Source organism: Gopherus evgoodei, chromosome 6 (genome assembly GCF_007399415.2).
Source record: "Gopherus evgoodei ecotype Sinaloan lineage chromosome 6, rGopEvg1_v1.p, whole genome shotgun sequence".
Taxonomy (NCBI): domain Eukaryota; kingdom Metazoa; phylum Chordata; order Testudines; family Testudinidae; genus Gopherus; species Gopherus evgoodei.
The window spans coordinates 96,674,825-96,692,326 of NC_044327.1; the positions used below are offsets into that span (position 1 = coordinate 96,674,825).

Genomic DNA, 17,502 nt, shown 5'->3' on the forward strand with positions numbered 1-17,502 from the left:
TTTGCTCTCGCGTTCCCGGAGCCACCCTGCAAACCGCAGGGAAGGAGACCTGCTTGCTCGGGGTTCCGGGAACGAGAGAGCAAACCGGGAAAGGAGACCAGCTTCGCCGCGGTTTGCTCTCGCGTTCCCGGAGCCACCCAGCAAACCGCAGGGAAGGAGACCTGCTTGCTCGGGGTTCCGGGAACGAGAGAGCAAACCGGGAAAGGAGACCAGCTTCGCCGCGGTTTGCTCTCGCGTTCCCCGAACCACCCTGCAAACCGCAGGGAAGGAGACCTGCTTGCTCGGGGTTCCGGGAACGAGAGAGCAAACCGGGAAAGGAGACCAGCTTGATTACCAGAGGCTTCCTCCTTCCACGGAGGTCAAGAAAAGCGCTGGTAAGTGTATACATTGGATTACCAGCGCTGGATCACCAGCGCTGGATCCTCTACACCCGAGACAAAACGGGAGTACGGCCAGCGCTGCAAACAGGGAGTTGCAGCGCTGGTGATGCCCTGCAGATGTGTACACCTTCAAAGTTGCAGCGCTGTAACTCCCTCACCAGCGCTGCAACTTTCTGATGTAGACAAGCCCATATTCACCGTATAAAACATATTGCCAGATAAGCATACATGAGTCCTTTTGACCACAGAATTAGAAAGGTATCTGAAAGAGACCTTGGACTCTGTCTGCCTCTCAAGCAAAATCTGTTGACTATCAATGCCATGGCAAACAGATCTATAATTGGATGAGCCCATTTCTGGAAAAATCTGCTGAATAACAGACATTTATGGACCACTCATGGTCAGAAAAGATGGTTACTCACCTTTGTAACTGTTGTTCTTTGAGATGTGTTGCTCATATCCATTCTAGTTAGGTGTGTGCACCACGCGTGCACGCTCGTCGGAAGATTTTTACCCTAGCAAATCTGGTGGGTCGGCAGGTCGCCCCCTGGAGCGGCGCCGCTATGGCGCTGGATATATACCCCTGCCGACCCGACCGCTCCTCAGTTCCTTCTTGCCAGCTACTCCGACAGTAGGGAAGGAGGGCGGGCTTGGAATGGATATGAGCAACACATCTCGAAGAACAACAGTTACAAAAGTGAGTAACCGTCTTTTCTTCTTCGAGTGATTGCTCATATCCATTCCAGTTAGGTGATTCCCAAGCCTTACCTAAGCAGTGGGGTCGGAGTGAGAAGTCGCAGCGTGCAACACGGCGGAGCCGAAGGCTTTGTCATCCCTAAACTGCTGAACCAGGGCATAGTGGGAGGCAAAGATGTGGACCGAGGACCAGGTCACTGCACGACAGATTTCATGAATGGGCACGTGAGCGAGGAAAACAGCCTATGAGGCCTGAGCCCTGGTGGAGTGCGCAGTCACGTGGCCCAAGGGGACGTGAGCCAAGTCGTAACAGGCACGGATGCATGACACTACCCAGGAGGAAATCCGCTGCGAGGAGACGGGTAGCCCCTTGATACGCTCAGCCACCATGACAAAGAGTTGGGGGGTTCTGCGGAATGGCTTAGTTCGCTCGATATAAAAAGCGAGCGCTCTACGGACATTTAGGGAGTGTAGCTGCTGCTCCCTGTGAGATGAATGTGCTTTTGGGAAGAAGACAGGGAGGAAGATCTCCTGGTTAACGTGGAAGGCCAATACCACTTTGGGAAGAAAGGCCGGATGCGGTCGCAACTGCACCGTGTCCCTGTGGAACACAGTATATGGGGGATCCACCGTGAGGGCCCGAAGCTCCGAGACCCGTCTCGCGGATGTGATGGCCACCAGGAAAGCGGTTTTCCAGGAGAGGTAGAGAAGGGAGCAAGTTGCTAACAGTTCGAATGGAGGGGACATGAGTCTGGCAAGAACCAGGTTAAGGTCCCATGTAGGGGTAGGGTGGCGTACTTGGGGGTAGAGGCGCTCTAGGCCCTTAAGGAACCTGGACACCATCAGGTGAGAGAACACCGAGCGGCCATCCTCCCCTGGGTGGAAGGTAGAGATGGCCGCCAAATGGACCCTCAGAGATGACACCGCCAGACCCTGTTGTTTGAGGGACCAGAGGTAATCCAAGATGTTGGAAAAGGAAACCTCGGTGGGAAGGAAGTTCCGCTCCATGCACCAGCACGTGAAACGCTTCCACTTGGCCAAATATGTCGCTCTAGTGGAAGGCTTCCTGCTACCCAGGAACACCTGTTGTACTGGAGTGGAGCAACGCAGCTCAGACTGGGTCAGCCACGCAGGAGCCATGCCGTGAGGTGGAGCGACTGAAGGTCCGGGTGACGGAGCTTGCCATGGTCCTGGGTGGTCAGGTCCAGGTGAAGAGGCAGGGGGACAGAGTCAGCTATGGATAGGTCTAGCAACATGGTGTACCAGTGCTGCCGAGGCCACGCTGGAGCTATCATGATCAAGCGGGCTTTGTCCCTGCGTACTTTCAGTAGGACTTTGTGGATGAGCGGAAATGGTGGAAAGGCGTAGAGCTGGTGCGTCGTGCACGGTACAAGGAAGGCATCCACCACTGAACCCGGTGAGAGGCCTTGAAAGGAGCAGAACGTCTGGCATTTCCTGTTCCCACGAGATGCAAAGAGGTCCATCCGGGGAAACCCCCACTTCCGGAAGAGCAAAAGAGCAAAGTCCGAACAAAGGGACCATTCGTGGGAAAGGAAGGATCTGCTGAGGCGATCCGCCAGCATGTTCCGAACTCCCGGGAGAAAGGACGCGATGAGGTGTATAGAATGGGCTATGCAGAAGTCCCATAGTCGTAAGGTCTCTTGACACAGGGGTGAAGATCTCGTGCCGCCCCTGCCTGTTTATATAGTGCATGGCCGCTGTGTTGTCAGTGAATACTGACACACAGCGGCCCTGTAAGTATTGTCGGAACGTCTGACAAGCGAGGCGGACCGCTCTCAGCTCCCGGACGTTGATGTGGAGGGCCAGCTCGTGAGATGACCAAAGGCCTTGGATGCGTAGGTGCCCGAGGTGAGCCCCTCAACCCAGGGATGATGCATCTGTTGTCAGGGACGCCGAGGGCTGGGGCGGATGGGACAGGAGCCCCGCACACACCATAGCGGGATCCAGCCACCACTCGAAGGAGTCTAGGACAGTCGGGGGAATGGTGACGACCATGTCCATAGGATCCCTGGACGGATGGTACTGTGAGTTGAGCCAGGACTGGAGGGGCCGCAGGTGTAGTCTTGCGTAGTTCGTTACGAATGTGCAGGCTGCCATGTGGCCCAAGAGAGCGAGGCAAGTGCGTACCGAAGTCAACAGTGCCGCCTGCAGCCTCCGGATGATGGCCGTCATAGTCTGGAACTGTGACAGTGGTAGACAGGTTTTGGCAAGAGTCGAGTCCAGGGTGGCACCAATAAACTCTCCTCTGAGTGGGGAATAGAGTCGATTTTTCCACATTGATCATTAAACCTAGACATAGGAAAAGGTTCTTGACAATGCGGACGTGGCTGAGGACTCGCGGTTCGGAGGTCCCGTGGATGAGCCAGTAGTCTAGATATGGAAACACGTGTATATGACTGCGGCGAAGGTGGGCAGCGACTACAGCCATATATTTGGTGAATACTCTTGGGGCTGTAAAGAGGCTGAACAGGAGGACCGCGAACTGGAAATGTTGTCGGTTGATCACAAACCAGAGGAACCTCCTGTGAGGTGGGAAGATGGCTATGTGGAAGTAGGCATCTTGCATGTCGAAGGCGGCATACCAGTTTCCAGGATCCAGGGATGGGATAATGGTCCCCAGGGATACCATACGGAGCTTCAACTTTATCATGTATCTGTTGAGTTCCCGCAGATCGAGGATTGGTCTGAGACCTCCTTTCCCCTTGGGGATTAGGAAGTAGTGGGAATAAAACTCCTTGCCACGCTCGTGCTCCGGTACCTCCTCTATGGCTCCTTTGGCAAGGAGCGTTTGCACCTCCTGTAGGAGGAGTTGCTCGTGAGAGGGGTCCCTGAAGAGGGACGAGGGTGGAGGGGGGGGGTTGAAATAAATTGGAGGTGGTATCCAAGTTTCAACATGCGTAAGACCCAACGATCTGATGTTAGCTGGGACCACGCAGGGAGGAAAAAGGAAAGACAGTTGGAAAAAGGAGGGGATGGATCCTTTAAAGAAACTGGTACAACGCCCTCGGGTGCACCTTCAAAAGGAAGGTTTTGGCCTGGAGGAAGGCTTAGAGGAGCTCTGGTTCTGGCCCCCTTGGTTGCCTGATTGCCTTCGGCGGCCATTTCTGCCTCGCCGTCTGGCGAAGTCTTTCTTTGCCAGGGTTGAGGGTAAGGACGGTGCTGTTGGAGTCGGAAGGGCCTGCGCTGAGTTACCAGCGTGTGCATCCATAATGAGCGCATAATGACCCTGTTGTCTTTTAGGCTCTGCAGCTTAGGGTCAGTTTTGTCCGAAAACAGCCCTTGGCCCTCAAATGGAAGGTCCTGAATAGTGTGTTGGAGCTCCGGGGGGAGGCCGGAGACCTGCAGCCATGAGATACGGCGCATAGTCACGCCAGAGTCCTGGCAGCTGAGTCCACGGCGTCCAGGGAAGACTGGAGGGAAGTTCTCGTGACCTTCCCTTCATCGAGGATCGCCGAGAACTCCTGTCGTGCATCCTGTGGAAGCAACTCCTTAAATTTGTCCGCTGCCGCCCAGGTGTTGCAGCTATAGCAGCTAAGGAGGGCTTGCTGATTGGACACGCGGAGCTGGAGGGCCCCAGCAGAGTATACTTTTCGCCCGAGCAAGTCCATGCGCCTTGCGTCCTTCGATTTAAGGGCTGGGGCCTGCTGGCCATGGCGCTCCCTCTCGTTAACTGACTGGACGACGAGGGAGCAAGAAGGAGGATGGACATATAGATATTCATAACCCTTGGAGGGTACCATGTATTTGCGCTCTACCCCTCGCACAGCGGGCGGAACAGAGGCCGGAGACCGCCAGATGGTAGTGGCATTGGCTTGTATGGTCTTAATGAATGGGAGGGCCACTCTAGTGAGGGTGTCTGATGACAATATGTCCACCACTGGGTCTTGTAACTCCGGGACCTCCTTGGCTTGCAGGTTCGTGTTCTGTGCAACATGCCTGAGGAGGTCCTGGTGGGCCCTGAGGTCAATTGGAGGAGGGCTGGCAGATGACAGCCTCATCCGGGGAGGATGAAGAGGAAAGACCTGGGACAAGCAGGTCTGATGCAGGCTCCACCTGGTGGATTGTGTCTGTCTCCCTGGGGAGCTCAGAGTCTGGAGGCTGGGTCAACCCTTCCTCCACAGGAGGAGGCGGCGGACAGGTAATCGTGGCCTCCTGCACCCTGTGTTCTGAGGCAGCCGAGCGCGGTGGACCTGGGTGAGGGCCTTGGGCCTGATGGTACGCCCAAGGCGTCCAGAATCCCCACTGCTGCGGTCCATGATCTTGAGGCTGGGGCTCATGGAACAAGGCAGCAGGCACGTTGGTGTCTGGGGCGTATGCACTATCCGCCTGAGAAGACACGGACGGGTGTTGGGACGACCATGGAGGAGCCGAACGAGACTGGTATGAGTCCGTCGCTCCCGTTGCTGGAGATCTCCTCAGCGCCGGGGATCGGTACCGGGAATCATATCGGTGCTGAGACCGAGACCAGGACCTGCAACCAGCGCGGTGCCAGGAGGTCGACCTGGATCTCGAACGTCTGCGGCGGGACCGGCTGTGAGAGTCTCGGTGCTGGGAGCGGTGCCTAGAGCCAGAGCGGTACCGAGAGTATGGGCTGGGACGAGAGGTGGATCTGTGCCGTGAATACGACCAGTGCTGCCTGGGTGAGCGGTGCCGGGACTGCGAGCGGCGTCGACATCGGGACCGTCCATGAGACCTTGAGCGATGCCAGGACCTGGATCAAGATCAGTGCCGGCTCGTCGACTCCAGCGAAGGAGGCCTCATAGCAGTAGGCTTGCCTCTAGAATGCAGAACCTGCACCGGCGGTGCTGGGGGGTGAGGCAGGGCAGACTCAGTCATCGCAATAAAGTCCCTAGCCGAGGAGAATGTCTCCGGCGTGGAGGGGGCCGTCAGCTCGACCACGGGTCTCACTGGGGAGCTCTCCGGGACCAGACTCGATGGCCGTCTCGGGACCACAGTCGACGGTGCCGCAGCAGGGGTAGGTGCCGGGCAATCCGAACGAGTCTGCGTCGAAGGTGTGGAGGAAGCTGAGGGCCTTCTGTCAGATCCCTGTGCCGGAGAAGGCCGGTGTCGAGGTGTCTTGGCGGAGCCGGCGCGGCCCGGTGCCAGAGGAGCGCCGTCAGCGCTCGGTGCCGAGGACGGAGGGTTAAGGATTGCCTCCATAAGGAGAGTCTTTAAGCGAAAGTCCCTCTCCTTTTTAGTCCACAGCTTAAAGGCCTTGCAAATGCGGCACTTGTCGGAGATGTGCGATTCCCCGAGGCACTTTAGGCAAGAGTCGTGGGGATTGCTCGTGGGCTTTGGCTTTTTACAGGCCGAGCACGGTTTAAACCCTGGCAAACTGGGCATGGGCCTGAGCACCGGGTATGGGGAAGGGCTAAAGCCCAAACCTCGTTAAACTATATATAATAACTAACCAACTAACTAAACTATAAAACTAATTATACTATGGACTAAGTCAAGTATATACAACAAGAGATCAAATGAACAAAGAGAAGCTAGGGAAGTGGAGGACAGCTAAGCCGCACTCCACTGTTCCAACGACCGACACGGGCGGTAAGAAGGAACTGAGGAGCAGTCGGGTCTGCAGGGGTATATATCCAGCACCATAGCAGTGCCACTCCAGGGGGCGACCTGCCGATCCACCAGAGTTGCTAGGGTAAAAATCTTCCGACGAGCGCGCACATCTAACTGGAATGGATATGAGCAATCACTAGAAGAAGAGGAAAAGTTCCTACTCAGACAAATCTGCAACTGTGTTCATCAGTTCTGGGAGATGAATAACTTTGATAAAAATTCCATGTTTGATGCACCCTCACAAAGCTGGATTACTTCTTGGCATAGGGGAGATGACCTTGTTCCTTCCTGTCTGTTTACATAAAAATAGCAGTGGTGTTGTTTGTCATTTACTTGTATAGACTTTGTTAGAGACAAAATACTAGACAGGCGAGAAGAATCGTCCTGAGCTGTAAAATGTTGATATGCAGAAGTGATTCATCGTTTATAGTTTTGTGTCAAGTGTTCTGTAATTGAATTATGATTTGCATGATTTTCTTGAATCTGGACTGAGGTGGGTAAGCTGATACCATGGGGTCCAGAAGAGCATGTATGAATTCTATTTTTCAAATGGAATCAGTACAGACTTTTCCTTGTTTACACTTCATCCAGAATGGCCAACAGCTGAAGAATGCAATGAATATTTTCCAAGACCTGCTGAGGGGAGGAAACATGTATCAGCTGATCACTGAGGTGAGAATAAACTCCAATGGTCTGCTTTCATGGAAATGCTGCAATGACCACCAGGCACTTGTGTTAACCCTAGGGGCTAAGGAATAAACAAGAGTAAAAACGCCTTCCCCTGAATCAATGAGGAACCTCACCTTTGCCCTATTTGTCTGATGAAATATTATTCCAGATTTCTCAAAAATATAATAGATTGTTTCCAAAAGGGGTAAGTAAGAGAAAAACATGCATAACAATCAGTTTTGAGTTCTCGACATGACCACCTAACTTGCTGCCTGTTGACAGACGTAACTGAAGCAGATGGACACCTCTGGTGGAAACACTGTTTCTTACTAGCAGGCCCAAAGACTTGTGATACAAAGTTTGTAACGGATTCATCAGCTGACACATCAGGAATTTTTTTTTCCCCAACTGACTGTATTCTTCCAAATGACCTTAAATTTTCACCAGAGATCTTATGGAGATATGTTGGATGTCACCTGTTTTAAAGCTAAGTAGCTCTCAGCTTTAGAATAGTAAATCCTAATAGTGATCTCAACTTTATGTGGGATACCCAAAGACTGGAACAGAGACACTCATCTCGTTATGGCAGTCATCATGAAATACACAGCAGCATTTGATACATCCATTGCAGCTTGTAATGAGGTATTAGAGATAGCTGTTCATTAATCAGAGATTGTGGTTCTGATCTGGACTCCTGGGTATCTTGTCAAGGAATCTGGAGATCCTATTCTGGCAGAGATACTTGCCATTAGAAAAGAGAGCTTGTTAATTTGAGATTTTCATTTGAAGACTGGCAGAGGCAAAACTCTTCCTTCTCAGCAAGTCCAAATGATTGGGCTTCTTTTTCTTTGGCATTAGCTGTTTAGTATACTCCTGACCTGCTACAACTACAAGAGAGCCTGGTATGGGGTCAGTACAGAATAATTCAAACCTTGATGATGGTACCTAATATCTTCTATCTATCTCTTTTGAGGAAGCAGGAATTGTGGTGGTGTTTGCCAGAAAAACTAAGCCAATTCCAGCAGGTTCTCACTAACTGGCATTGTCAGCCTTTCTAGAAGTGCAGTATGTAATATGTCTAGATGTTTGTGGGATTTTTCACTACCCACTTCCACCATGCTCTCTAATGTTTCAACCAACCTCTTCAGAAGCTTCTGAAATGTATGAGTGTGCTCAGGTGGTGTTGAAGAAAATGGGATTGCAGCTTTGACAGGCAAAGATGATGATAAAAGTGCAGCTGGAGGAGATCAGTCTGATAAAACTGTTGTCAGTGTGTGAGCTGGAGGAGATCAGTCTGATGAAACTGCTCTTCTTCAGAAGTTTGGATTTGCTGCTGACCTGGAGAAACATGAGGCTTCTGTTCCGCACAAGATGCAGATGGCCTGACTGGAGAAGGGGACTATGGCTTAGAATATTTTCATGACCAGTCTTCTCAAAAATTGAGGGCCCCGAGAAGTCAGGTCCATTGTTTCCCAGGCAATCTTCGCATGCATGCCACCATCCATCTTGTTAATAACTGATGGACTGAGTGACTAATGGAAGCCTAGCCCCATCAGAGGCACTGCTCATGGGAATCCTGATTTCAGCAGTGCCCATCCCACTGTTTGGTCCAGCTGTGCTATTTAAGCCAGAAGAAGACATAGAAAGTTGTCTATGCAACTGGATGAAACCTTGATTGGCTGTTACATTGAACCCTGCTTCCCTGCCTTGTTCTGGTCCCTGCCTTCCTGCTCCTGCTCCTTGGATTGATTCTCGACTCCAACACAGTTCTGACCCCTGGCTCAACTTCTGATTCTGGCTCCGACCACTAGTTCTGACGTCCCAAGCCTCAGTTGTGATAATCAGTATGGAACATAAGCAAATTAATACATCAGGGAAGTGGATATCAGGATGAGAGTGTATTTCTCTGTTCCCAATGGCTACCATAGCAAGCTTGACTCCAACATTAGGTGTGATGGCTGTGTCACGTGGGAATTTTTGTTCAGCCATAAAGACTGAAGACCCAGTACCAAGCAGCAAAGAGCTACATATATAGAGAAAAGTTGCCCAAATGAAACTAACCTACAAAAACTATCCTAAAATAAAAATACTAGTAGAATACTAACTATGGTCAAAAATTACCGTAAATAAACTATGGAAATAGAATTGGCTAGAGTAAAGACACTGCTTTCACTGCATTAGAAGAAACTAAGATCAGTTGACCCACCCTTTTATGTTCTTAGAATAGGAAGCATGAGGGCAGATAGAATGTGGGCCAATAGGAACTGGTGATCAAAACAATTCCAGGCTCCAATGCTCAAACACCCAAGAGTGGAATACATACATCACATCTCAAAGAAGAATAAATAATACTTAGACTTGAAGATATCTTTGCTAACAGGTTGCCAATACTAACTTCTGAAAGTACGGTTTGATTCTAAAAACTGACTGTAAAACCAGCACCGTTTTTCTCAACCTATCTGATCCCTACGGCTATTCAGAATTATATGTGCTGACTTTAACACAATTAAGTTTTACTGCTTTTTATTCCTATTAGCATAGCAGGAGCCAACATCGCTCAAACAGTAAGCTGTATTTTGTTCTTTCTTGTGCATCAACAGATGTTTAACATGCTACAATCAGTCACGCCTTTATACCTGTATTGAAGACAAAGAGTTACAGAGGTGTCACTGAGGGTATGTCTACACTTCGAGTTGGGAGTGTGATTCCCAGCTCAAGAAGACATACCTGTGCTAGCTTTCATCAAGCTAGAGTACTAAAAATAGAGTGCAGCCATGGGAGCATGAGCAGCGGGATGGGCTAGCCACCTCTAGTATGTGTCTAGGGTCTCAGAACCGTAGGAATTTGGGCTGGCTAACTGTCCTGCTGTTGCAGCTCCATTTTGCTTTAATGCATTAGCTTGATGAAAAGTAGCACACATATGTCTCCTTAACGTGGGAATCACACCATCAAGCTCAAAGTGTAGACATATCGTAAGAGAAAAATGCATATGCTACTAGGTACAGAATTAAGATGGCTGTAGGAACATTCTGAATTACTGGAATTTTCTTGCTTGCTGCAGTGCAACCTTGTGCAGTGGGATAGGAAGGACATTAAGCCACCATACAAGTATTCTATACTTCCTGCATGCCGTGTTGTGCTCTGTGGTGATACCATGAACTCCTCTAGCGCGTGGGAGAAGTGGGTTGGACAGCAAGGGATTCCAAAACCCACAAAGGCTACACAACAGACTCCTTCCCCAATTCCCAAGAAATTCCACATTCCTTTACTTAGGTTGCACAGCTCATTTATTCAGGCTATTGACTGAATTAAAATTTGCCTCCTAACCATTATTATGTATTTAGGAATGACATTGCCCCCATTTTAAGGAATGCAGAATAGTCTCTCAAAGTTCAAGAAAAATGCCTTTCAAAACTTAAAATAAAACGTTAGCTAGTTGGAAAAGCAAAGTATTTAACCCATTCAGTGTATGTACTGTTTATACAATAGCACCACTGAAAGGGAGAACATGGAATTCTAAGCACAAAACAAAAGCAAAATAACACACTTCTCTCTTATCTGTTAGCATCCTTATTCAGTGATACTTCAAGTCACTGAGCTATGCAGAACATTAGTAGCAGCTTGACTTAAGTCTCCTTTTCCTTCCTTATCTAGTTCATTTGTCCCCAGCACAGGGGACTCAACAAATTCTCAGTAGTAGTTTGGTTCCTTTCCCAATTTATCAGATCTTTGTTAGCTTTATGAAAGTGCTGTTGGCCTGGCAACAGCAACTCATCACCGTAATTCTCAGTGGTGACACTTCCTCATGGTAACAGTTAAGGAATAGCAGAGTACAATTACACAAATTGGTGAAATAAGAGATAACATATTTCAGCACTTTCTCTGTCATTTTACCACTTCATGATATAACCTACTGGTTATTTCAAGTTTTTTTATTCAATGTGAGAAAATAATAGGATTTATTAGGTATACTTAAAAACCACAGAGAAAAAGAAAAATGATGAAATGAAAACCTTAGGTCATGTAGCAGAAGGGGATGAAGTAACCCCCTGAAATAAGAGAACTCTATAGTTGTTCTCAGACTGCCAAAGTTTAAACAAAAGGAAGAAAAACTGACTGATAAGATAAATTTCAGTGCACATGGTATTATTATGTTTTCTTTAAACACATTGTCTTAATTCAAGATTCTAATATCTAAATTATTTATAATATATAAATATATAGATATATTTTACAGTAACAATGGAATCAAGTGTGTACAGTAAATGTAGGTTCTAAATAGGGTGACCAGATGTCCCAATTTTTAGGGACAGTCCCAACTTTTTGGGTCTTTTTCTTATATAGGCTATCATCCCCCAACCCGTCCCGATTTTTCACACTTGCTGTCTGGTCACCCTAGTTCTAAAAGACTGACGTTCCTTATTAAATGAATAGGGAAATGTTATTTACTCCTTCACATAACAGAAGAACAAAGGGTCACTCAATGAAATTAATAGGCAGCAGGTTTAACACAAACTAAAGGAAGTACTTTTTCCATACAATGCACAGTCACAGTCAATCTTTGGAACTTGTTGCCATGGGATATTGTGAAGGCCAAAAGTATAACTGGGTACAAAAAAGAATTAGATAAGTTCCTGGAGGATAGGTCCATCAATGGCTTTTAGCCAAGATGGTCAAGGACACAACCCCATGCGCTGAGTGTCCCTAAACCTCTGACTCCCAGAAGCTGGGACTTGATGATAGGGGATAGATCACTCAACATTGCCCTGTTGTGTTCATTCCCTCTGATGCATCTAGCACTGGTCACCATCAGAGACAGGATACTGGGCTAGATGGACCATTGGTCTGACCCAGTATGGTATTATTATGTTCTTACGTTCACTAAAATTGAAACCTGAGAGGTACTTTAAAATGTTCACTTAAAACAAAGGGTTGCTCCTTAGTCAAAGTTGATATTAGAACTCTTCCCAAACAAGTGATATTAAAGATGTTCTGACTTCCCAGACTACTGCATTTTATCTATGCCATTTATTTGCTTTATTTACTTACCTATGCATCTTTTTTGAATTTGAATTAAATTAGTTGCTCACAAAAAAACTCAAAATACTTCTAATTAATGTGAAGAACCTTATTGTTCATAATGTGCTGTATAAATTCAGTTAATACAGTATTGTAAAATGGTTTACAATACACACCACGTTTTGGGTGATGTTATGAGTACATATAAACCATCATTCTTTTAATCTGTTTTCAATATCAGCCACATATTCTGAAACAAATTAATTTTGGCTGAAATTTTCCCTACTTACTATCAGCCTAAACTTCTTTCTTTTTTAAAGCCTGAGCAAAATCAAAGAAGTCTTTTATTTTTGGTTCTAGCTTAAATGGACACATACTTTTCCACATAGTATGATCAGAAATTAGGCACACACAACTTCAATGGTTTAGCCAATCACAAATTTGCTAAAACATTAAGTCCCAATCCTGCAATGCATTGTAAGGATCCCTGCAACTACTACTCCTGAGGGAACTCTGAGTCACGGTGCAGAATTTATGCCCTCTCTAGATTTCCTTTGCTGCTCTGCAGAAAAATGACTTTCTGACAGGGAAGAAAAGAGAAGCCACAAGCGTGGTCATGTGACCCTCCCTAGCAGTATGTTGCAGGTGCCCAGGGCAGCTGGCAGAAAGATAAATCATTGTGGTGTAGAGGGTATGACTGGGGAAGACCCAGCTGGTGGCCCCCACCCTGCCCCAGGCTCAGCTGCTAGTCCCGGTTGGGCTGGGGAAGATGGGACTTTCTCTTCCACTGTACGGCATCCAGAGCCATGTCAGATCCACCCCCCAAATTCTCCTCCACCTGTAGGAAGCTCTGCAAACTGCCCCTCCTCACGCTTCCTGCACTCATTGCTCCTCTGCTGCAGGAGGAGTGTCGCTGTACAGGGAGCTGCTCATCCCATCCGCCCAACCTCCATGCAGCCAGACCCCCTCATACCCAGACCCTCCCTCCCCTGCACCCAGAACCCCTAACAAGCACCACTCCCCCACATCCTGGACTACCCTGAGGAGCTATTCACACCCAGATCCCACCCTATCGAGCTCCAGCCAACCACACTAAGATCCCTCCACACCCAGACCTCCCTGCTGAGCTCTATCCCTCTCCCCCACTGAGCCCCAACCACCCTCACCTGGACTCCCCTTCAGCACCCATTACCATTGCACCCAGAACCACCCAACAAACCCCTGTGCATGCAGATCCCCCTGCACCCAGATCCCCCTCTGAGTTACTGGTGCCCAGATTGCCTCACACAGGACTCACCTCAACTCATACCTGGATCCCTCCACACTTGGATCCTGCCTTGCTGAGACTGTCAGCCCACACTTGGTGCACCTGGCATGGAGGGGCAGGGCATTGGGGTGTTTCTGTGGAAGGCCCTGTCTTGTGCTGTATCGGGGTGGGTGCAGCTTCACTGCTGAGTCTGAGTCCTGAGTGGGAGCTGCACAGTGATCTCCCACTTCTGTGCAGCCAGTGGCCTGTGCTCCCCAATGACACGCTGGAGTCTCCACATTTATTTGACAAATAAAATGTTCAGAATTTTGCTGTATTTTAAAATAATATGCATGGAATTTTTATTTTTTTTGGCTCAGAAATCAGTCAAGTTTAAACACTGTTTCACTGATTTAAAGTTTTGAGATTTAAATGTATTTATGCAAGAATAGTTTTGTTTTTTTTAAATGACTGGACAGCTGGGAAAGTGCTGACTGCTGGGGGGTTGTGGTAAAAAACATTATCTTTAAACTGATCTTAAGGCTGACGTGGATAATGCTTAGGCCCACAATATGAGTTGGTTGGGTTCTGGTAAGACTTGCCAAGAGCAGCAGTGATCAGTAGACTTTATAAGAAGGCTCTAGTAAATGAGAAACAAATGCCTTAAGAACTTTCCTAAAATCTGTATTTTCTATAAATCCTGCCTTTTATACACAGAAGAGAGTAGAACTACTAATATCAAGGGTAAAATCAATTCAATATCTGTAATTAAATTTGATACTACTTCTATTCTTCATTATACCCGACTCCCAGGGAGGATGTACTTGATGACTTGAATTTCGTCTATGATGTTAATGTACTACACACTTCATAAAATGAAATAAAAACTACCCCAAATAGAATATTTGAATTTGTAACACTGAATTCATAAGGGTAGAGGTGAAAAAGTATAGTGATGTCATTTGGAAAGGTGAGAAATAAGCCTGTGAAATCACATGAAATATTCCAGTCACAAGTTTTCATTTTCCTGTAGTTGCTTTTTTAAAATTAAATCTATTACTTAATATTGGTTTCTGGGTACAAACTTATGGAAAATAAGTGGAAAGCAAATTCGTTCACTATGAAAAACTAGAATAGTTTGAAGAAAAGAATTCTTACCTCCCCATCTATAATCCCCCTGAACACAGACGGCAAAAGGGGTTGAAACATTTGAGGCCCCAATGCTGGGTTTACTTTTAGGACATTTTCCACAACCTAAAAAACCAAAACCAAACAAAAACATAAAAACAAGCAAAGAACTACACAGAAAAACTACAATGGAAGTTCCACGACTTATGCATATTAATGTCTATTAGCCTGGGTGACAGAATGTGGGCTATTTCATAAACTATACAAATTAGACATTTACAATACTCTTCAGAAATGTACAAACCTTAAAATGTTGTGAACTGCATTCATAAATATCCTGCTAAACTGAACAGTACAACTGAACTAAAACATATGTAAGCAGCTGATTTGTGATGTTTTGCTGTTTCTAATTGATTTGCATTTGGAACAGGAAAAAAATACCATATATGATCAATTTTGAAGACTAAAGTAAAAAAGTGTTTGGTGGGAGGGAGACACAGGAAAGTAGGTTCCACAGATAAGTAAAATATTAGCTAGTAAGCAATCTGTGACAATTTATTTAGTATAACCCCAATCACATGGGATGAACTCTTTCAATAAAGCAGATCCAGTTCCCTTGTGCAAGAACAGGTGCTCCCAGTTTGGTCTATTAAGAGGGAAGGGCAGCTCCTGGGGCTATATGGGATCAGGGAGAATCTGAGAAAGGAAGTGTCTAAGGGCTTGTCTACACTTACTGGGGAACGAGCAGCAATCAATGCATCGGTGGTCGATTCAGCAGGTCAAGTGAAGACCAGCTAAATCGATCGCAGGTCATTCTCCTGAAGACTCCTGTACTCGCCCGGATCGAGAAGAGTAGGGGGAGTTGACAGGAGAGCATCTCCTGTTGACATAGTGTAGTGTGGGCCTCGTGATAAGTAGATCTAAGCGACGTCGATTTGAGTTACGCTACTCATGTAACTGAAATTGCGTACCTTAGATTGAATTTCTCCTGGAGGGTAGACAAGGCCTTAGTGAGTATGTCCTTACAGCACATAGTCAGTCAGTCAGGAAAAGGGCAAGCGAGAACTGCCTGGGAGTCAAGGGCAAGTGAGAGCTGTCAGAGAGCAGGGGACTGTGGAAAGTCTTAGATGGGAGCTGCAGATGGTTCTTGGGAAAAGACTGAAAAGCAAAAGCACCAAAAAGGATTTGTTGATTGACTTTCTGAAGCCAGGGCTTGAAAGGGCTGAAGGTCAGAGAGCAGCAGAGAGACCAGGTGGGTGAGGTGTTACTTTTTCTGGACCAACTTCCGCTGGTGAGAGAGAGATTTTGAGCCACACAGAGCTCTTCTTCAGGTCTGGGAAAGGTACTCCCAGCATCACAGCAAAACGCAATGTGGAACAGATCTGGAGCCAAAAGCAGTGAGAAGGAACTGAAATGGTGGTGGGTTCACCTCTCCCTATATACTCTTGCACTGGAGCATGAGGTTGTATAATGAACAGATGTGGACCTGCAGACATTGCTAATTTAAGTCTCTGATCAAGAGCACATGGGCATGCACATATCCAACAGTAGAGCACCCATAGGAACAATAACTTGAAGAATCCACAGTTCCCGTTGAAAAATTTCAGTGAGGAATGGCCAATTCCTTTTCTTTCTTAACTAAGCCTCTTTCTACTACTCTAAGCATAACTTTTAGAGTAGCAGCTCAAAATAGTAGAGCACAATCCAGCCAAGACTCCCCCATACCATGTGCACAGAGATTAAGGTTGCAGAATAGCTTAATACTCCAGGTCTACATCTACTGGAGGCCTTCTTGTGGTGGGAGAATGATCAGTTGCACAGATTACATTCCTCTTCTACCACCACAGCAGGATGGAGTGGAGGAAAGAATCTTGCCTGTCCCTCTCCAAATCTTTCATTCTTCTGAATGTCTCCAAGTGAGAATCACAAATTCTCAAGAAGAGTAATCCAATACTCCATGAGTAGACACCACATATGTACACGCAAACCATTTGCTCATCTTAATTCAAGATGGACATCTTGTACTTCAGTGGCTACAAACAGAATAACTCTATTTTAGATTCTAAATGCTTAGTACACAGAGCCTTTTTTAACCCTATGCAAAAATTATAAACACCCAATGGAAACTAACTGTAGAGATTAAGAAAACAAAACTTTGCCAGGAAAGCTCCAGCCTATTTAAATTCAATACTTTAGTTTACAAGATTATTCAAAAACAATATATTCAAATTACTTTCTTTAAGGTGTAAATTTTCATGCAACATCTAAGCCCCAAAGTTGCCGTAATATTAAAACGTTGAGAGGAAAATATGGCATGTGAATTTTTGATATGGAAGAAAACCTTAATATGTCAGTTTGCTGGTCAGTAATTTACGGGATTTAATTATCTATTAGTTGTTGAAATATACAGTGAGAAAGTCCCCTGAATTAAAAAGTAATTAAAATAAAGCATGTGTGTTTAAAATATTATGCATAATTTATAATGTTGGTAGTATAAGACAGATGTTTGCATACAAAATACTGGTGCAATTTTTCAAAACAAAGTAATTTCCTCCAAGTTTATTTCAGAGATACAACCAGATGGAGCACTAAGAGGAGATACTGAAAAAAAGAATATAAATCGATACCACACTGCTAAGTGTTGGAAGACTAAAGCTGTCTCTATTTGTCCACAAAAAGATGATGAATGAATGAGGTGGTGCATGAGATGGTATCCAACCTTTTCAGCCTGAGGTCCAAACATGTTATTTCACAAGGTCAAGAGGCTACAAT

At 46.6% G+C, this 17,502-nt stretch overlaps 1 protein-coding gene across 9 annotated transcripts in view; it reads right to left on the bottom strand.

The window, feature by feature from the left end:
- Nucleotides 1-17,502, bottom strand: part of IPO11 (importin 11) — a 260,517-nt gene that overhangs the window by 103,235 nt on the left and 139,780 nt on the right. For all 9 annotated transcript variants that reach the window (XM_030566003.1, XM_030566006.1, XM_030566000.1 and 6 more), the window contains exon 26: nucleotides 14,761-14,856. In XM_030566003.1, the coding sequence (XP_030421863.1) occupies nucleotides 14,761-14,856 (96 nt within the window). The remainder of the gene's footprint in view (nucleotides 1-14,760; nucleotides 14,857-17,502) is intronic.